The sequence below is a fragment of the Formica exsecta genome, unplaced genomic scaffold (genome assembly GCF_003651465.1).
Source record: "Formica exsecta isolate Colony F162 unplaced genomic scaffold, ASM365146v1 scaffold556, whole genome shotgun sequence".
Classification (NCBI taxonomy): Eukaryota; Metazoa; Arthropoda; class Insecta; order Hymenoptera; family Formicidae; genus Formica; species Formica exsecta.
In genome coordinates, this window is record NW_021852808.1 from 36457 (window position 1) to 59303 (window position 22847).

General features: G+C 38.4%; 1 protein-coding gene across 3 annotated transcripts; it reads left to right on the top strand.

Annotated features, from left to right (window-relative positions):
* The first annotated feature begins 4758 nt into the window (after positions 1-4758).
* On the top strand, positions 4759-18019 carry LOC115242005 (protein jim lovell). Of its 3 annotated transcripts, none has more exons than XM_029818007.1 (3): positions 4759-5125; positions 12140-12530; positions 14238-18019. In XM_029818007.1, exons 2-3 carry the CDS (start codon positions 12340-12342, stop codon positions 16282-16284), a joined length of 2238 nt encoding a protein of 745 aa, XP_029673867.1. In that variant the 5' UTR covers positions 4759-5125; positions 12140-12339; the 3' UTR covers positions 16285-18019. The 3 variants fall into 3 exon arrangements, with proteins under 3 accessions (XP_029673867.1, XP_029673866.1, XP_029673868.1); XM_029818006.1 differs by lacking the exon at positions 4759-5125 and adding an exon at positions 6827-6938; XM_029818008.1 differs by lacking the exon at positions 4759-5125 and adding an exon at positions 8140-8293.
* The last annotated feature ends 4828 nt before the right edge of the window (positions 18020-22847 follow it).

The window sequence follows — 22847 nt, forward strand, 5'->3', positions numbered from 1 at the left end:
TATATTATATATATTAATAGATTTTTCTAATTATTTTTACAATTATATACGAATAAATATAAATAATACATGCGTTTATAAATATTTAGGTTTAGTATATACATCTAATTTGTCTCATTTATTTACACGTTTATTTTCGTCTCTCTCTTTCTTCCTCTTTCTTTTATTAATCTATTTATTCATTTATTTGTCTATCTCTTTCTTTTTCTTTCTGTCTTATTTAATGTTTTACCATACATATTTTGGCACAATAATAACAGGTCGAATATGTTCCGTTCATTGTGCGAAATTATATGTGTACTTCTCTCTCTTTTCTTTTGGCGAAGAGGAATTCGTTTAATGGAGTAAAAGAAGTGCATGAGTAAGCATACTGTTTACTCGAACCGAAAAATTCGTCAACTATTTCTTTTTTATTACTCAGTCTCTTTCTTTCTTTTTCTCTCGTTCTCTATCTTCCTTTGTCGCAAAGAAGTAATTTTTCTCGAGTTTTTATGGCACATGTAGCGATTAGTCATGCACTAGCTAGTTTGCGTTGTAGAATTTTTCTCGGCAGGTGAAGGCATGCACCCTCGTTTATGGCTTAAGTCTTGCTCCGTTGCTTTTTCTTACCCCACATGATGAAATCTTCAAGGGAGGCTCGGCACATATACAACTCGAGGACACCTGTACCGTGCGAATTGACCAGTCGAGCGATGCTTTATGTCTCGAGAAGCTCGGCTGTGTGGCGCCGGGCAACCCTCCAGTTAGGCCGTTATGATTGACTATGATCGATCTCTCGTTATCATTCGAAAGTCGCACTGCGCTATAACGTTTCATTGCAATTAGTAATAATTAGTTTCACAAAAGTTTCGGTACAATATAATTCATCTAACAGTTGGTGCACGCTGGAAAAACAAGTGAAAATGAACGGAATTCTTGAAATATTTGCATTCTTTGTTTCTTTTTAAATATTAGTTAGAATTGACGTTTATTACATATAGTGGAAACAAAAATATCGGACGGATGTAATGTAATGATAATTGCAAGTACAAGATTTTTTTTTATCATCATTGTTTAATTAAAAATGAAAATAAATAAATAAAAATAAAAGTAAAATAAAAAAGGAAAGCATCGCTGTATTGAGGCATTGTGTATTTACGGTATATATTTTCTTTTTTCTCTTCTCAAGAAAACAATTTTCTTATAGCGGGTTATACTTTCTATGGCCTTCAATTAACGTTATTGTAGTTTTTTCAGTCCGCCGTATATTTAATGTATGCTATATTTTGACGGTAACACGAAAGAATAAAAAAAGGAATATATGGATTAATATTCGAAAAGAAAAGCGAGTGATATTCTCATCTATATCGCGTACAAATTTTCCTTGGCGTACCGTCTTGATGAGCGAATCGAATACATCGGATGCTAATAAATATGATGTTTACATAGATGATTTACGTATTTTTTAAACTTCAACGGAATAAATTAACATTCATCCTTTGTCGTTCGCCAGGTATTAAGCCCAAAAGGTCTACATTTAAGGACTACATTTTTTTGCCTCATTGCATTAGGCCGTAAATATGAACATTGCATTACGGTATCGTGTGTATAAGATAAAATTGCACCTCGGTGTTAACCGTTCAGCAGAGTGGAAAAGGGTTTTAGGTATGAGCAGATAATCGAGAAAGGTTTGTTCTAATATCCATCACAGATCCCTCTCGCATGTTGCATAATCGTATAAGTTCAAGAAGTCCATCGGTTCGGAAGAAAAACGTCTTTTAATATGTCGGGAAACAAGGTGTAAGAACGTTATCGCTTTCTATTATAGAGAGAGAGAGTGTTCATGTTTATTAAAAAATATTTCGGATTGCTATTAATTATAGTTCAACCAGAATCGAAACGATTGATGCTTACGCGGATGCAAACGATGCTTGATGCATTAAATTTGAGTTTTACAGAACTTTTACAAAACACTATACTGTATATGTCATGTTGTTTCGATGGTAGAAATGTGCATCGAAAGAATAATCTTATCTCGTTTTTAATTTTTCTTATTCTTTAATTATTTATGAAATTTTAAATTATATATAGTCCCAAAAAGTTTACGGTGTGGTTTAATCTCAATTTACGGTCTATTATTTTTGATAACAAAAATTTCATTCTATCAGTATTTATAATTATTTATATATTTATGATTATTTAAATAAACTATATACAAACATACTTAATCATGAAGAAATTGTCGAAATTATTCGTGATTGATTTAGGAATGATATGCTAGAAATATATAAGATTAAACAAGTCCCCTTCTAACATAATTAGTGTCATCGTCGGTCTTTATTCGTATATTAATAGTCGGCGCGGCAAAGATAACACTAAAATAAGAATATTGATTAATAATTAAATGTCGAAGTTATATATCGTATGTAGTTATGTATCTCGAAGGACGATTATCTCAACAGACTACACTCGTTGTAAGGGCTAGATAAAATTTCGTGAATTCTATGCAAATTGCAAGCGACACTTCTTTAAACATCATGCAAATCGTATTATCGATATTTTGTTACATATAATACACGATGTCGCCGTTTCTCGTACGAAAAGTCGCTAGAATATTATTTCTTCATAATGATTTCAATGCACTATACCTCCCCGATGTAATGCCGGTAAGAACATTAAGAGAGTTGATGAAAATTAGCGAGAATTATAAATACACGCACACAGTAATATCTTTCGGAGTCCGAACATAAGCGGCTTATTGCACAAACAATTGCAAAGGCGGGATTCATGTTGTTAACAAATTCTTTTTGGCCGGGATACTTCATAATGACGCGAAAGCGCTTTTTAACTGAGATGTGAAACGCAATATAAGGGAATTTTTGTCGATTGACGTGATTCTTCATCGAGCATTTTTAATATGTGCCCGTCTTCATAACTAAAATAAAAAAAATTTTTATATGATTATATATATATGAAAAATTAAAAAAAGAAAACATAAAATATGTGAGATACGAGAAATAATCATTCAATTTCTTCCTACATGTAAGACAATTTCTTACGAGTTAACATGGGATGGTGTTAGCAATAGATACAAGGTATTCTTCTGTTCTTTTCTTTTCTTAAACCCTTGAAGTTTCACAGATATGCTTTACAGTTTACAATTTACCGTTATATTTCAAAGTATCTTAATATTTCTAACATAAATGTTCTAAACGAACTTTCTTTTTTCTTACAACTACAATGTGCACGAAGAGGACGTACATGGATAAAATGGATGTTATTCTCTCTCTTTCTATATATATATATATATATTTCTTTTAAAATATTTTTTCGCTTTGGACTTGATTTTTAATCTTTCACATAGTCTTATCTGAGTCTTTGCTTTATTATGCTAACAATAGGTTCTTCAAAAAATTATATTCTTCAGAGAGGAAAGGGAACAACATTTTTTTGAAAAATATTCATTGACTTATCAATGTATTTTGTTTTAGCCAAGTACTTTGACTTATTCATCCAACTGTGTCTTTATGAAAAAACGCAAATAAAACAATAGATCACAATCATAGTTTACTTCTTTATGACGGTAAAATATATAAAAAGGTCGGCTTTTGTAGATCATTTTTGAAAAATTTGTTTCTGTTTAAAGATATCATTGAAGGTGTCATATAAAGATATGTGAAGGTATGTGAAGATTACTCGGAAATAGTTTAAGTGAAAATATGTGTAAATGCATGCATAATTTAGTTGCGTGTATGGGATCTCAACACTTTTATAAAGAAAAAGAAAAAGAGAGAGAAAGAGAGAGAACGGAAGGAGGGTCCGATGGGCTGGTACCCACTCGGCTGGAGGTGGCACAAGGAGGTGGGACTCTTCGTCTCGTTCTCCACTTTCAGTAGCAAGGCAGTAACAACTCGACTGCTCTGAGAGCCAGGTTGTCCGGTCACCGCTCGACCGCTTTCCCGCCGCGTATTAGGTGCATACGTGTGTATGTAACGTACATGCGTCGTGCCACCTGCGGAATTACGCGCGCGGAGGTCACGGTGCAAGTTAGCGATTTGTGAAGGGATAATATCTTTGTTGTGTTGGTTACATACAACGTATTCATACGTGTGAGTGCACGACCCACAGGGAGACCCCAAGCCGTATGAAGAGCTGATGACAATGATGATGATGCGAGATTGCTCGATAGTCATCGCCCTATCGACGGGTCAACAACTGACAATATTCTAATTTAAACACGTGCGCGCGTGTTTACGCAATTTATTTGTGGTGATTGTGTCATGTGTGTGCTTGCCCCTGGTGATTTATTCCGACCATCGTTCCGAAGATATTTGGAGGTAATAGTTACAAGGACCGGTCATGTGACAGCGCACGCACAGAACATACGCGATTGTTACAGAGAACTCTGGAATTTCCATTTTGTATATATTTCAGTGTAGTGCCGTGATTCGAGAACGGAATTTTTCAAAGATCCTGGATTCGGATCTCAAATCTCACGTCGGTGCTTCGTCTTAAACAGTAACTATCATTTATTATCTATATTATTAAGTACGAATAATAAGACCCGCGATGTTAAAAGATAGCTAATTTTTAACTCAAAGAAAAAATAAGAAAAATGAACTGAAACAATAAAAAATATAAAAATTATAATAAAGAACAAAAAATATAAAAATTGAATAAAAAAATAAAAATTTTATAGTAATCACTAACAATAAATTAAATATCACGCATCCAAAAAATTTTTATTTTTATTTTTGTTAGTTTTGTAAGAAAAACAGAAGACAAGAGAAGACCTTTTTTTGGACTCGTTCGCTTGACGAGAAAACTTCATAGCCCTACATATTGAAGATATTGTTTTCTGGAATTGAGATTCTGGATCTAGTACCATCTTTGCCGGCAACGTTGACTACTTAACCATATCGTCGATGTTTTCGTCATTTCTGTTACCTCTTCGCGTGTCTTGATCATCTTAATATACACGCCGTCGATCGAGCCTTCGACGGCGATGCGATTCAGTTTTTCGCAGGACTCTCGTTCAGTGTAAACCGATACACAATCCACACGGAAGATAATTGCGAACAAGGGGACCAAGAAGGGGACGCCATTGTGCCAAAAATATTGACGACGAGATTCTCAGAATTCACAGGTATTTCTTTTTCGAGGGTTAAATTCTTGAATCCCGATAGACTTAAACAACTCGACAAAGTATCTAATGCATTTGGAGACTTATGATTTTCTGATAGCATTTGAAAATTGAATCTCTGTCTAATGATTTGTTAGATAATTATAAAAAATATTTATTTTTATATATTATTATAGAATAAAATCTCTCATAAAAATTGGTCCCCTCCGTTAAGATTAAATAGACAATTTTTACGACATAATTATTGTATTCGTAATCTTATATATTTGAAACGAAAAAAAGAAATAGAAAGAATCATGTCGAAATACTACGATGGAATCGGAAAAAGTCAAGGGAATAGGCATGTATATGATTTTTTATGACGTGAATGGTAATGAGGTGTTATTTACATGCCGTTTATTCTTAGTAACATATTGTGCGTAAAGATACCATTTTATTTTTTATAAATATCGGAGAGGCGGCATGTGTGCGTGCGTGAGGCATATGCAACAGGGCATTTTTATTTTCTGCCTTAACAAGTTAAATTTTATTAATAATTACGTGCAATTCTATTCCACGTAGTACGTTAAATGATTTGTTATGCATACAAAAAAAAATTTAAAACTTTATTTTAAAATTTGAAAAAATTGTGCGTGTAACGTGTAATGATATACGAATACTACTTGCACGGCTACTTTTGTACATTGACACCAATTATTTCGTATATTTGAATTTATATTTTTTAATAGTTGCGACTGATAATTGTGGAAAACCCTTTTTTTATTTTTTCCTAAAAACTTTTTCCAAATAAACTTTTTTAATTATTGTTGACAAATGTATAGGATTAAGACGTCTTTGATTTTGAGCAAGCGTTATTTGCAAATCTATTTAATCATAATTATCCAGAGAGTGAACGCAAAAGATATTAAAAATAGTGAAAAATTATAATTTCTTTTTTTTTTTGCAGTTGCTATGTGATATGATATATCTTAAATGCACGTATCTCTAAATTGTTAAACAAACTTGTACTTGCGCACTACAATGCACCGTACGTAAGATAAATATTGTAAGACAATTGTTAACCCCCCCCCCCGCGATAAAATACTCAAAAGATTTTCATCGCCTAAATCGAATATTAATCAAGATTTGCGAATATCACTTGCAACAAAGAGCGCATTTAAAAAAATCATGGTGTCTCCAACGCGTCGAACTTTTCGCGGCCGTTGATATCCCGAGGAACCGCGCGGCGATTCCGGCAGATACAGGAGGGTTAGGTCGCGCGCGCCCGGTGGTGAAAAGGGGTGAGGGGGCGACGAGTTAGGGCAACAAGAAGCGGCGCGTCTCGCATCGGAACAAGCGGCTCTCCCCAAAGTAGAAAGCAAGGAAAGGGGTAGTTCGCGGTCCGCGAGCGTTGGTTGGAGCGGCGCGGGACAAACGTCGAGGGTGGCGAGGAAGAGAGCGAGAGAGGGTGGGAGAGAGAACGAACGAGCCGGCTTGTACGCGCGAGGATGGGACGGATAGGAAGGGAGAGCGTAGTGACGGTGGAGAAACCGAAGGGAGAGTGGGGTAAGGAAGGTGGATTGGAGATCGCACATGAGCGAGAGAGGGATAGAGCTGAAGGGAAAGGGCTAACCGGCGAGCGAGCGAGAGCGTCCCGCGAAGAAAGAGACGCGCCGACTGCTTGAGAAACGAAGAGATGGGGAGAGGGAGCATGTGAGGTTTAAGGAGAACGAGAGGGGCGGGAATCTTAGGAGGGGCGCCTAACGTCACGGCGCATTCACTCACCGGCCGTCGCCGACGCCGCTCTGTGTGCCGCACACGCAACCCGCACGACACGGTCAGTTCTCTCTCGACCACCCCCTCGCGCGACACACACGCGTGTTACCTCCGGACAGTCGATCCCGTGCGCGACAATTATCCCTGTATCTCAACCCTCCGTCGTGAATTCCTTCCGGTGTCCCACGACCGACTTCGTGAAAGCCAGTGTTTACCCGGCCGCGCGGTGTTTACCCAGAGATACACGCGACGAGAAATAACGCGGGATATCTCGCTCGCAGGTGCTCGCCATTGTTTTGGTGCGGTGTCCCGCAATGTGTTACACGTGTGTGTGCGTGTGCCGAAATATACTTTTGGAAAAATTTGCCACGTGAGCCAGCCGCGGCCCGATAGTTTCCTCGTGCGCTTTTGTGATCTCTCTCGCCGCGGGCTGCACGGTGGGTGACAGTGAGAATCAGCTGATCGCGCGCGCGTTTAGAAGCGCCACGCTCCCCGACTCCCTCGTACATTTTTCTTCTCTCTCTCTTCTTTTTTTTTTTACTATAATTTTAAAGACCTCTTTGCAACGGTATGTGTCTTTTCGCTTCTCGGTTTGGCTATGTGGTATTAGTTAATTGAACTTTTACAAGATCAAATTTTACGATTTTCTTTTAGCATACAAATTAGTTGTATAATATAACTTTATTTAATGATTACATATCTCTGTTTACTCGCCTTTATTATATTTTTTCCGTAATACAGCTAAGCAGAGTAAATACTAAGAAACAAGTGCGTGCCTCTTTGTTTTCCTTGTTTATTGTTCCTTCTTTTTCACTGATTCGTTCCCTAACTTTCTTTTGGCGCACATTTACACAATAGAGATATTTTGTTGTGTCTCTGGAGATTTGCAGTCTTCCCGCGCAAGATTCCTGCGTAGTAAACCGGCGCCTTGTGCGTGATCCTTTGTCAATCGAATATTCTGCGAAAATATTTGAGATTTCGAAGACGATCACAAAGTGAGTTGAGTGCCGATAAAAGATTCGATCCTCCGTATAGTGAGCCTCCAGATTGTCAGTGGCGCAAGTGCATCATAGAACGCGAGCGCGTAGGCGCGATTGTGCATTGCTCTTCCATGTGTTTTCGATTTTGTAATTGCATTCTCTCTCGAAAAAGTTCTCTCTAGTGGCTAAAAAATCTGCAAACACACGAGTCGAAGGATTTCGATGAATCTCAAGATAATATCTTGAAATGACGAGATTTCTCGTAGATTCTACTACGTTGACTGGATCGAGGAATCGAACTCGTGAGATCGAATCGTAGATCTGTGAGAGCTCGATCAGATCATTCAAGCGAGACCGGTGCTTTAACCTTCAACTAGCAGCATCCATTGTTCGGAGATTTGTGTGATGATCATCTCTAAACCTCATTGCATGTCTGGTATTTATGATTGCGAGCTTTGCGAACCGATTTTAAATTGACGTTTATAATGCTCTGCGTCTGTAAATTTTGAAGCTTATTCTAAGTTTTTTTTTCTCAAGTATAACGTATACGAGTTCTGGTAAAACAGGAACGGAATCGGACGATTAATATACGCAATACTAATAAACAGATTACGCGGTTGTCTAGCGTAGTTTTTTCTCATACAACAAGCATTTGCGTGTTTCAATCAGGTATCGAAAATTTATGTTCCGCGATTTGTGTAAGACACACATACTTTGTAATTTTCGTCGGAAAGTACGCAATAGAAAAATTTAGAATATTAATATTAAATTTTTGTCAGATTCTACAAGAATAAAAAACTGATTAATCGATATGTTGAAAAATATTTACAATTATACAATTATATATTTATAAAATTATAAAATAAGCATACGCGTTTTTTATGACATAGAGGATATAAATGCATTCTAAAGGAAAAGTTTCAAAAATTTTTGCGAAACGTGGGAAAAAAATATGGAAAAATGCTTATTATATATCGAAACCAACGCTACACATGTATTTTAGAAGACAATTTGTGAATTCTCTAATTTATCAGTAATAAAAGTTTCTCTGACATATAAATTACTTACTACAGTAAATTAGTTACTTTTCTTCTTGTTTTGTCAGAGATATAATTGGATAATGATTCGTTCAGAAATCGTAATGATACCATGCAGCAATTAATTTTCTCACATATCTCTTGGATATCGAGGTTGAGCCAGTTGAAGGTTGAAGCACGTGGGAATCCGATCTCGTCAATCGACTAGCAAATTGTCACGCATATTTCCGTCATTTCATTCCGAAATCTCAAACTTTCATTAGCCATTGTGATTGTTTACGTATCGCGTGAATCGCGGGCATCGACATTAATCTTCGCTCTTTTCTACATATACGTCCGACGAAGTTTAGTATACGATGTACCGTTACTGATTAATAGTTCGCGCAACGATCTCTTCGAAACGCGGATGTGAAAAATAAAAAAGAAAAATGGAGCAAAAGCAAGAAGGGGATATTGCGAGAGAGTACCGGTCGATGTAAATCCACGCTTTTTCTGAACACGTGCGAGTTTGACAACAAACTTGCGGGGAGTTTTCGACGGCGCACAGTGACGTATTCCGGTTCGGCGGTTCCCTGGGACACGCTTTACAAATCGAGTCAAAGAAAGAAAGAGAGAGAAAAAGAAAGAAAAGTGTTCTCCAGTCTCGCGATTTGTCATCAAAGCCATCGAAATGCGACCGTACGCGTTTTAACGTCGCTTTTACGCTCGTCGTCGAAGTATGTAAAAGGGTAGTGGGTCGAAAAGCGAGTTCGATTATTTGATTTTGTCGCGTGACACATTGAAACTCGTCGTTCTCGTTTGTACTCTGTTGCGGTTCGCTGTTTGTCGTATTCGCCTACCTCGGTCCCTTCCACGAGAGAAATTGTTTACAATCGTAAGAGAGCTGTCAGCTAACAGTTAATTATGCGATGCCGGTAGAACGCGATTTTATTAATTGCTTATTTAACGCCGATAACTGACAGTAATTTTGACGCTTAATACAAACTTAAGTGAAATCTCTCTATCCTATTCAATATCGATTTTTCGAGATTTTCTAGCATCCCAACACTATCAAGGATATTCGTTTCACGTAGAATCTCTTTCAAACGCAAATTGAACGCGAGAGGATTCTCCTATTTCGCACGCCGCACGTTTATGTTTTTCACTTTTCGAGCAAGTTCGTTATTTTTATTGTTATTGCATGTATTGTATTGTTATTGTATGTTAATATAATTGCACCCAGAGTAACTTATCGATATATTGTAACTGGTTTTTTTTTTTTTCGTTATAACAAGATGCAATTTACGCATATATGCGAATGACGTGACGTTGAAGAGGTGCGCGCGCTCGTTCCGGATCATATCGCAATCTACGCATGTGTGCCACCTTTTCTACATTAATTATGTTTTAATCATAAAATAAACGCACATGAACGCGCGAACATTACGTTATCTGTTTTGATTTGTGTCGCGTACAGATGACTAGAGCAACGTGCAAGGGCTCAAGGGTCATCCATTGCGTTAGAATTGCGTGCGCTTACCTGTATGTTAAATGGTGTATTTTATTGACGTAGAGAGGGCAAGGAGTGGGTACACACGAGCTAATTAAAAATGTATTTGTAATTTTGTTAAGTATAATTTATTGGACACACTATCAACCTAATTTAAAATCGTACTATTATACGGAAGCGTTAATAAAAATAATGACACGCAAAAGCTTTGCTTGTAGGTGCAACGTACATTTTCTCGACAAGTTCACGAATCGCTGTAATTTAACGGATGATTGATAAAGACGAGTTACTCTTAGATAAGTGTCTTCTAATAACTTTCCACACAAGAGGGCCGGATGGTAGAATGTCAGTCAACGATAAAAAAAGACACAATGAGAAAGAGAGAATTTATTCATTGCCGTTTCGTTCTGTTGGAATCTTGCGTGGGTGTCTCTCGATGCGATTGATATAACTTTCGAATCCGCAAAGTGATCCGTTCATGTGATTTCGCGTGTCGATTCGGAAAATTTCCCTCGCAACGAATTGAATAGTGGCCGACACCGTAGGAAGCGTGCGAAATTGATCGTATGGCCGCCAGTCTTTCCCTTTTTCCGAGAGGTTACCCCTTTTTACCAGGCGCAAAATTATTCATAGCCAAACACTCGATCGTCGATGAAGCAAGTCCGTCGCTGTTAAATACTCGGGGAAGGGAGTGAATCACGCTCAAAGTGCGATTCAATAATAATTACAAATTTGAATTTTTGCTGGCCAATAAACTAACGCAGGATGGTGCGTTAGTTTCTAAAAATCTTTTTTTCAGAAAAATTAATCTTTCTCTAAAACTGATTAGTTTGCACAGGGCACGAATTTTTCTTGATCCTATACTAAGAATATAATATAAACTTCAATTCCAGATTTTAATTCTAAATAATAATCTTCCTTCATCCCTCTGAAGAAACGTTTCTTAACTTTGTCAATAATAATTATTACGCATTCGATCGGATGAATAATTAACGCGCGTGTTGTTCTTGGGAACATATTTGATAATTGTCTATCCGGGTAACGATAATGCTAGCGTAATGCAATATAATTTACAATCTTCGCGAAATCATCCGCTTCCGATACAAACGTTAATTTTTTCAAAGATGTCCGTCTGTATGAAATCCCATAGAAATTTAAATTGGATTTACTTTCTGCAACAAACATCTACCTTTGCGTATAACAGTTTATTCAATCTTTATTTAATGAAATGTTTTTACGCAGATATAATATTTTTATACAATATAATTTTCGTAAAAAAGAACAACGATGCCCGTTTGTAAAAATTGGATGGTCGATGAAGAGCTCCTAAATTTCTCGTCTCGCTAGATCCCGTTGAAATCTGTTGGATGAGAAATGAAGAAGTGTGATACAAGTGGAAAGTGTGGTCCCCTCCTCCTCCCCCCTCCTCAAATTGCCGATTTATTCGTACGAAACACGCGACTTAACGTTTATCGTATCTCGAAACACGGTATTGCAAAAACTTTCTAATAGCTTGACTTGTGATATCGGCGCGAGCGCACATCGCCATCGTAGATCCTCCGAAACTCCGAGCGGCGGGAAAACTCGAGGGGAGTACCTCTTCGAAACCACCCATCGTTCTTTCATGACCTTCGGGAACGTCGCGTCGCCTATCCCTCTCTCCCTCTCTCTCTCTGTTTCGGAGAATTCGTTCCCTTTCCCACCCGCTTGGTGAGCTGCGTTTTTAACCGGTCCCTCTACCATTCACGGATTTTAGGTGCAAAATAGCGACGACGCGGCAAAAGAGGGGAGAAGGAACGAAGAGGGAGTTGCCTTCCTGCATACGTGGTCCCATACGAGCGTGTATGGAAAAGGAAGGACCACGCAGGACGAAAATACGGCACGAGAGAGAACGGGGCGGGACAAGGTGGCGACTTTGGTAAGTCACCAGCTTCCGGCGCTAGCGGCGGAAGAACTATGTCGAGCGTCGGGAACAGTCCCGACAGGATGGGTGTTCAATCACTCTATTCTTTGCGGTGGAACAACCATCAAGCCCACATACAACAGTTCTTCCAAGAGCTGCTACATGAGGAGAATCTGGTCGACGTGACCCTGATCTGCGCCGAGACCAGCGTCAAGGCACACAAGGTCGTCCTCAGCGCCTGCAGGTAGAGAAGAGAACAGAAGTTTTATATATTTTTTAATAAATATTTTTTTTGATATTATTTTTTTATTTTCTTCCTCACTCTCTTAACACAATTTTTATTTATAATACAAAACTTTATTTTCACACCAAATTTTATTTTATTTTAAGGTAGATAATTATAAATAATTCGTTATCTTCTATTCTTTTAAACTATGCATTCTTTCAAACTAACCATTGTATTCAAAGATTAGGACAAGGAAATTTGTGAAATTTGTGAAATTTTTTCATGACAATGCGTGAATAATAAAAGAAAAATAGAAGAATTAATTTGTTTAATAGTAGTACACGTGAGAACATTTATACATATAGGTGTTTCAGTTTAAAAATTCTTAACAAAATTTTATCCCACCGTAAGGCTATGCCAACTTTTATATCTTACTGGTCTCACGAAGCAAATTTTTTAATCGCAGTAAAATATTTAAAAAAGTGATGAAAGTAAAGATTTATACTCAAAATTTTCAACGTTACCCTTCGTTCTTCGCATTTTTACTTTACACAGACACACACACACACACGACAAAATTACTTTACTAAATATATTCCTTCTTAAATGTACATGGTATCAGAAAATTATGTTCTATTCATTAAACTTATTTTTCTTATATACACATTTTTTTATATAATTTGTTTTTATGCAATTTGTATAATAATAATGATTTTTTTCATCATAAGCATCGCGCGTAAAATGTGGAATCTCTATTCTTGATACGTGCTTGATTTAATATAGAATTACTATTTATAAGTTAAATAATTTAAAAATCAATGTAAGAAATTGTTACAGTTAGGTGTTCTAAATACAGTAAAATCAATTGAAACAGCGATTTTCGTATTTGATGTGACGTTTTCATTGTTAAAATAAGAATGAAAAATTTTGATACAACAAATTTTCAGAGATCATGAGACCGATAATATGACTCATGTCATTGCAAGTGAAACGCCATTAAAAGAAAAGGAGTACTATTATTGCACAGAGAATAAGAAATATATTAGCTTGACGGCGATGATTTAAAGCTTTCTATAATAAACCCGCCTTCGCCTGTATATCTCGTGACAATAACTTCCTACATTATTTGCTTCTCTAGCAGTTCCTTGCACTTCGACTGAAAATGATCGGTCGAGAGAGTTTTATCAATCTTGACAAAAGTGTACAAAATGTGTCTTAAAAAAACGTCGCGTTCTGAAACCGAGAGTAGTATTTGCGTTCGCGCGAGTCTTTCTCTTATTCGTGAAAAAATTTCTCCTCGTCGCTCCTTCCTTCGTGGTTTACGACGGCCGCGCCGCGTCACCGTCTACACGTTACACCGCAACGCTCTTTCTCGCTTCGCGCCCGGGACGTGTGACGTAAAGTTGACAACGAGCGAAAGTCTTGTACCATCTGATTGATTCTCAGTCGCTCGATCCAGAGAAGTAACGCTAATCCTTGCGGTGGCTTTTTGCCCGCGGTTTCTGGCCGACCGTTCTATCTTACTGAGCGAAGACACGTAACGTTTCTTCGCCATGCGATGCATGTAATGTTACAAGTAGCGCGATGCGAAAGTTTCGTGGGCGATTGTGCGCCGTAACGTTTAATTAACCGTAAATCGATCTTTTGTAGAAGAATGCTATCTCTTTGCGCGACTAGCAAAATTTCGAAACAAGCTTCTAATCATGAAGTGATTTTATGTTGCAGTCCTTTCTTCCAAAGGATATTCGCGGAGAATCCATGCAAACATCCCGTGATCGTTCTGAAGGATTTCTCGAATCATGAATTGTCCACGCTGATCGACTTTATGTATGGCGGCGAGGTGAAGATTGCTCAGGAGGAATTACCAGGTTTAATGAGAGCCGCGGAATGCCTGCAAGTGCGCGGTCTATCGTCGTCGGAACCTAGGCTGGTGTCGGAAGAACCCAGGCCGTCATCATCCTCGTCGACTCTTCTGGAGTTTACCACGCCGGACGACGCGCGACACGGCACTCCGGAAGAGGATGACAACGCGTTGGAGAACACAAAGGAGATAAAGCCGACGCTGTTTCAACAAACGAGGGACCATCCAACCAAACCGCTCATTGGTCATATGAACTTTGGCATCCGTGAGAGCTGTGGCTCGCCGCTAATGCCGCGTCGAAAGCAGGCGCGTCCGCGCCGACGTTCCGGCGAACTGCTGCCGCAGGATTTGAGCAGACGCCCGACTCCGCCGGCCAGTTTGAGTCCATTGCCGAGTGTTCTTAATCTCAGCGGTAACCAGCACCAGGCACAGCAGCAGCAACAGCAGCTGCAACTACAACAACCTCAGTATTCTCAACAAATGATCAACAGAAATAATCAACAACAAATGATCAACGCTCAACAGAATTCACAACATCAGCAGCAGCAAGAAGATATGGCGGAGAATCTTTCGATGAAGAAGTCTATGTCGCCGAGCGGACTGGAACAGCATCGTGTGAAGACAGAGGGCAGCGAAGCGACGAGTAGTCCGCGCGGTTCGCCGCTTACGGGAACGAGTCTGATGCATCCGGACGGCTCCATACAAGACATACCGGCGGCGGCCGTAGCGGCGGCGGTCGCCACCGTGATACCGTCGATGTCTCTGACGCAAACGCAGCCCTCCGAGTACCTGACAAGCCTCGGCCATCTGGCGAGCCAATGGCTACCCGGGCAGACTTCATTGCCGCCACCTCCACCGCAGGGCCATCATCCACGCGAAGACAGTCCACACGGGTCCGGTAGGCCCCATCATGCGTATCAGCAGCAACAGCAGCAGGAGCCGTCGATAGTACCGCGACGCAATTCCTTGTCGATGTTTACACCATTGGATGGCGTGACTCTCGGCGGCGGACTTTTTCCTCACACCGGGTATGATAGGACAGTTCTCGCATCAGACTCGTTTCTCGCGGATAGTTTCAATCACGAGACGTTGCAGAACATCTTTAGTGCCCCAAATCTTGGTCCTCCTCCCAAGAAAACGAAAAAACATCGGAGCGATAGCGATGGAACATCACAACGTAGATGGAGTGATCACAACAGCCGCACGATGGCGGTGAACAGGCCGAAGGGGCAACATAGTGCGCCGCGAGGAGGACCGCCGAGATCGTGGACGAATAGCGAACTTACATTAGCTCTGACGCATGTCTGGGAAAAGAAGCTCACCACGTCGCAAGCTAGTCGCATGTTTGGCATTCCTTATAATAGCTTGCTGATGTACGTGCGCGGTAAATATGGGAAGAGTCTCAAGCTGGAGCAACTGCGTAGGAATTGTACCGGCACCAACACTCCCGAGATTATGAACAACAATAACATCAAGCCCGTCCAGCAGTCACCGCAGATGAGCCACGCGCTCGCCAGTCTATCGTTGCAGCATCCAGGTGACAACAGCGGCTTCGCTTCCCATCGCTCCTTGATTAGCGGCAACATGACGCAGCCGCAAGGTTTCTACGCCCCCGACTATGCTGCCGCGCCCTATCCTCTGGCGGTGAATATGATGCATATGTTACCTCCGAGCGAGCAGAAAACCTTCGAATCGTCCGTGAATTCAAGCGGCGACGGAATTGGATGTCCAGGCGGTGGTGGAGATGGCAACGGTGACGGTGATCTGACGAACTCGCAGACCAGCGAAACACCGTCGCCTATAGTCGATCATCATCATCATCATCAGGAGTCGTCGTCGTCGTCGTCGTCGATGCAACCGCAACCGACACAATCGGCGCCTGCGTTGCTACAACAGAACGGTTCGGATTAGAATTAAGTAGAATACCGTTTGGATACTGTACAAGGTACGTGTTGATGTTAAGCGACGATTGATTTGTTATCTTTGCTCGCGAGGATTGGCGGATGGTCGATTAGCCATTTTGGTTACGAATGACGTACATATTTATATACTGCTGCATATAAATCCGAAGATCCGCGAGTGTGCACCGCGAATGCGAATACAATAAATCTTGGACGTAACTTCCCAAGATGTTGCGGCCAAAATTATCGCGGTACATACTTTTGTATTTACGAATTCAAAAGATTATATGAATTTTTAATATACACTCTCATCGGAATGAAACTATCGATTTAAATGCGGATGCAACGACACGTAGCTAGAATCGAGAAATTCATTCGTGGATGGGAAGAGACAGTTTTACATTTCTTGCAATCAGTTGGGTTAATTAATCGCGATAATTAATCGAGCGACTCCCTCCGTGAAGCTCCTTATCGCAGGTGTGCGGGGTATAAAGATAAATTACATGCGCGCGAATTCTCACAATATCCTTCACAAGACTGACTTTTACCAACCGACTCGCAGCTCTCCCAGGATACACCCTCGATGAACATTCGAGCTTTTGCTCGATCCACGCTTAAGCGGCATTAATTGCTCTTCGCTCGTTTCTGTGCTTGCCATTGTTTAGGTTTCGCCTTTCTTCCGTCGGGCCGGATATACACGTGAGATTTCTATTATTGTCAAAATCGCTATTTTTGATAGCGAAGCTCTCGGCGAACGCAGTTTAAAAACTGTGTCTCAACGAGCGTCTCGTCTATTCGATACGTTTTACTATCGATAGATTGTTAAAAATGGCTATCAATCACACATCTCGTTGAATGAATATAAAACGAGTCGTCAAAAGTGTATCTTGATAATGAGATTCTCAAGTGTACATCTTTCCCTTTCAATGTTAATGGACGATGTTCATTCGTTCGCGTTCGGATTCGGTTACAAACTAATGGACGATAGCGAGGATCATCGTCTTACTTTACGCATCGTTCGCCGATTATCTCTAGGAGAATGTCGCGAACCGAGATTTGTCGGATCTTTTCGCGCGAACGAAACGACATCGAGAAATTTCGCCGACGCGATCGAGAAAACTTTCGCATCACTGCTACTGAAATAGTTCCTGCTGCAAAAGCACATCATATACCAAATAGTATTGCAAACGATTACGTAAAATATATATAATGTCTGTGCTCTGAGAATGATATTATGATCGTTGTCGGTATAACGGACGTCTTGAACGAAAAGTGACGATCATGTTCTTGACAGATAACAATTCTGAAATTATAAAAGACGTAATTTTTTTTTTTAATATATGACATATGGCAATTAATTGACGATGATATGTCGATGATATGTCGGAAAACTTTTAACCTGTTTTTGACTTGATTCGTTAACTGTGTAGATATTTCAATCTTTTTTAATGACGATCATATTCTTGACAGATAACAATTCTGAAATTATGAAAGACATAATTTTTCTTAAATATATGACATATGACAATTAATTGACGATGATATGTCGGAAAACTCGTTTTAACCTATTTTTGACTGGATTCGTTAACTGTGTAGATATTTCAATCTTTTTTAATGAACAATGAAAAGATTCTGTTGAATAATACTAAGTTCTTTGATCTTGTTATTATATGCTATTATAGATTAAAGTTTAAGATTTTAGCAAAATGCATCACTATAATTTATATTTGTTAAGTTGATTTGTATTATTGGTACAAGTATGTTCAATACATCATTATTTTAAAAAATCAACTAGTTGATTTTTTTCTTTAAATAGTGATGCACTGAGTATACTTGTACCAGCTAAATTAAAATAGTGATGAACATATGGGCATATTTATATCAACGTGTAATTAAACTAATTTGCCTAACCAGAGTAAACTAAATTGTTTAGCTAGTTAATTTATCTAGCAACGATTTTTCGAGATAGAATTGCTCATTGTTGAAAAATGTTTTGTAAAATATATAAATTTAAAATATTAAAATTACATAAATTAAAAATTATAAAAAATATAAAAGCATAAAAAAATATTTGTTGTTTGATGAAAAAAAAAAACTGTTTAAATTCTAGTCTTTTTATGATAAAATTATTATTTAATTTAACTTTCTTAAATCGAATATTCCTTTAAATTTAGTGAATGTGCTTTAATTTTATTTTAATTATAAATTAGTTTTTAGTTTAGTTTATATAGCTTTTACATTTTAATCGAAATGCATTGACCAGCGATGCATATTTAAATCGAGCTTCTCGAATATAACCGAAATGAAATACAACGATACATTATCGACACAATGAAATCGATTGATCGTCACTTTTTCGCGCGAGTCGTCCGCGATTCTTTTTCTATTTATTTCTACGAGGAACAAAAAAAAAATCTTGCCGAATTGCGCGCCGTGAATTACGCGATAACAGCGAACTTGCCAAGATTTCCCGTTTGCCAATCCCCGAGAACCTGATCCGCCGTTAGCGCGATTGCCTCGATACGCATATTTTTTAGGGATTCAATGCGCTCATCTCCTTTCCTCTTCCCCCCCCCCCCCTTTCCCCTTGACACGTTACGTCTGTAAATAATATTTTTAATTGTTGACTGTTTTTTATTCCGCGCTAACTACGCGAATCGTTCTGTTCGTGTTTTTTCGCGATGTGTGTTACGCGTTTTTAGAAATCTGACGACTCGCGAATGATGGAAAAATCGCTCAATCTGTCGAATCTGGCGAATGACTATCTCTGGCCGACTTGTTGCGAACTGATAATTTGATGAGGGACGAGGCAAGCACGCGCGATCGCTGATCTTAAAATGCCGGAACGCGAAATGCTTTTTAAACGAAAATTAAGTATTGGGCATGACGGTATAATTATTGGAATAGTTCGATTCGATGATACTGACGCGAAAAGAAAAAGATATTACGTGTCCGTAGCACCGATAGCTGGACTTGCCGAAATTATGCTGATTTGAATATTCGAAAAGAAGAGATGAAAGGAAGAGAAATATATGGAGCAAACGTTGAATACAAACTCTTAATCGTAGACCACAATTTCACAACAATATTTCGACAACCAGACGGAAGCGCAGGGTAATAACACATCAGGGATAGCCACAGACAAATCTACGATAGATAAAAAAAATGCTACATATTAAACTGTAAAGGTAATGATAAAAATTATTGATAATGTTATAATAACGATACGATTATTTCGTTAAAGAAATTAAGAAGAAAAAAGAAGAAAAATGAGAAAAGGAAGAGAGATAAGAAATGGCGAGGAATGGCAAAGATAAGAATCATATGATAGGATCCGTTATGTCACACTCTTTACTAATCCTAGAAAGAAATAAGATAAGATATATTATGAGAAAAAATAATAATAGTAATATTAAATAATAATAATAAAATAGCAACTTAAGTAGAGCATAAACGACGGAGGGAGCGTATGAAGAGGGTTTGAAATAAAGATTGAAGAGACCACAGCGTTTTTCGGACCCCGCACCCCCCGGAACAGCCTGTACAATACAAACTGATATTATTATTGACTATTAATATTATATATTATATATACAGGGTGTTTCAAAAGAGTTTATAACTGCTCTAGCGGGCTGTACCATCGGTTTCCGTCGCGCTTAGAATTATTTACTCTTTTGCAAATTTCTTTTTTTATAATCTCGCTATATATATTATATTTTACAACTTCTTTCATTTTTCCTTCCGCGACTTACAACAATGTCAGATAAATTCACGTGAACGTCGATACATTCATTCATATTAAAAATTTACATTTTTGCACATTAAAAGTATAGAAATTTACGTAAACGTATGCATAGCGCGTAATTAATAAGATATTTATCGCAATTGTTCGACATCATATAAGCATTGAAATGCACATAACGCATTTCGATACTTATATTGTCTACTTGCACTTAAATAAATCATCAGTGATAGTATTGATACATCTAATTAAATTCGTTCTAACGCTCGTTTTTTAATCGACCAACATTTGCCGAATATTGACAGAAACATCTGCATTTTTCTCTTTTTTTTTCAGATTTGAAATATTTTTTTTGTAATAACCGTTTGTAATAGCTCTCGTTTTTGGTTTCCATTAGATAATTTTGTTTCAATAATTAATATCGAACACCGCGAAACGACGCTCGAGCAACAGACGTAAGAGATGGTACAGCCACATTGAAAATGGTTTTACCAATTTTTTATCCACTCTGTTGTGTGACGAGAGAAGAAATAGAGACATAGGATTACGTCTTAACTGTATGTGATGAGTCGCACAAAGGTTTTAGCATACAGTTAGGCAATGACTGCTCGTATGCGTGTGAACGTGCGTGCAAGAGGTACATGAATGTTACGCATATAGATATATTTGTGATAGAGAGGCACTTATGTGTGCAGAATTCAGTATTATTTTGCAGGTGATTGAAAAAAGAAGCGGTCGGTACGTTTCTTTTTTCAATTAACGTTTCGTTGTTCGTAGATCCCCTTCCTTTAGAACATTAAACATATGAGAACACTTTTGCCTCCGATTGCGATGTTCATCGGCTTTCGCCTTTCTCGCGAAGAACGACGCGCAGAGCTTTAAAGGAGGGAGAAGATGAGCTGATTCTAATGTGCGTGAAAGAGAGAGAGAGAGAGAGAGAGATAGAGAAAGGGAAAGAAAGGAAGAAGAAAGAGAGACAGAAAAATGCGTGAAAGAGAGAGAGGATGAGAAAGAGAGCGAGGAAACACATACAGGCACAGAGAAAAAGGAGCATTATCATTGTCGCATAGGGTGCGGATAGAGAGACGCGTATCGATTGGTTACTTTATTATCGTAAAAGAGGATACTACGCTTATCACATACGTTAGTTGAATTTAAATCGGCGCATTCGCTTGTTTACGTTGCGATGTTGTGTTGAGATCGCGCGCGCGCGCGCGCGCGATGTATATTAAGCAATATATATTAAATGGATACACATTAGAGACAGTGGAAAAATGAACGGTGAATGCGAAAGAAAATCTTAAATAAATTTGGGTAAAATTGTTTGTACTGTTTGTCCGCTCGAACGATTATATGCTCGACGAGATATTGGCGCGTAAGTAATTATAAATAATTATAATTCTTATCAATTAATTATGCAATGGTAATCCGCATTAAAATATGTTAAAATGTTGTAATACACACACGTGCACAAAATAAGAATGGAAAAACACGGAAGGTTTGTATCTGAAAGTTGGAACTGCATACTTTCATTGGACATTTTATAAATAACGCTGCGTCATTATTTTCATTATCTAGGGTGTGAGAAAAGAGGGTTCGAGACTTGCAGTAAAGAACGCATGTAGTGTTCATTCAAAAGAAGCTCCCGCTTCCGAGGAGATTGATTTTTCAAACCGTTCAGCATCTTTTACTCAGTTGAGTGAGTAGTATATGCTTTTTTTTTTTTAAAAAAGTTTCGAATTCTTTTTTTTTATATTTGTTAATTTGTAAACTAATTTTATATATATCTCGGTCTTTTTATAAATCTTCGTTCTACGAAAAGACAGCGTTTTATAAAAAGGTTGAGCTTTTTATGAACGGAATATTATATATAGACACCGGTATGATTGACGAATGGGACAGAATGTTTTTATTTTTCTCCGAGACTCCGATCACAATGAAGTCACCATTTTAAGTTCCTACAGTATGAAAATGACTATAATACGACTTTCCACTAAATAAAAAGAAAACAGAAATGGTATTATTTTACTTGTTGCGTAAGAGAAAGTAATGGACGGAGAAAAAAAAAGGGAAAGGGAAAGACAGATTGAACAGAAAAATGAGAGAAGTGAAAGAGAGAGAAAGAGAATGAGTGAGTGAGAGAGTGAGATAGTGAGAAAGAAGGAGATGCGTCTCCGCAAAATATTATTTTTAATTTTGTGTAATCTATACAATTGTACATAAAATCAGAGATAAACGCGCTGTCGATTATTTATGCGTAATATATAGGTATACATACTTATATATACATATATTATACATATACGTATATTTATCGATAATTGTGCGTCGCGAAAGAATATTGTTCTTCGGATACAATCTTTAATCGAATGAGGAAGGAAAGGCGGGAAGCAAAAAAACACAAATGACGAAGTAGGCGAGCACATTGTAAGAATACGCGATTTCTGTGTCGCGATTACGTCGTAAAAAAAAAAAAAATGCAAATGTGTAAAGCTCGATATTATTGCGTAATAGCGTTGTTGCCGCGAATAATAAGTCAACGCAACGTATCTTACGCGACTAACAATAAGATTTGTCGTTTGATCCGGTCTTGACAGCCGCGAATATTCCCGCCGAATACGAGTCGAATGGAAAGTCGAGTATTCGCGCCGGTATTCGAGATGGTCGAACGATGTCGGTAAAACGCGCTCCCGTACGAATCTGTCTCTGGGACTTCTCTTCCGAGGAGTGTACCAACCAACGGCACACGCCTCGAAGGTTCGAGTTACCGGTAGCCCGTACAAGATCTGTTCCTCGGCCGCACGTTATCTCGCATCAGAAGGATCTCTACT

Coding starts and splice junctions, on each gene's coding strand:
- LOC115242005 (XM_029818007.1), top strand. CDS start 12,340: ATGTCGAGCGTCGGGAACAGTCCCGACAGGATGGGTGTTCAATCACTC. Junction 12,531..14,237: donor GTCGTCCTCAGCGCCTGCAG/GTAGAGAAGAGA, acceptor TTTATGTTGCAG/TCCTTTCTTCCAAAGGATAT.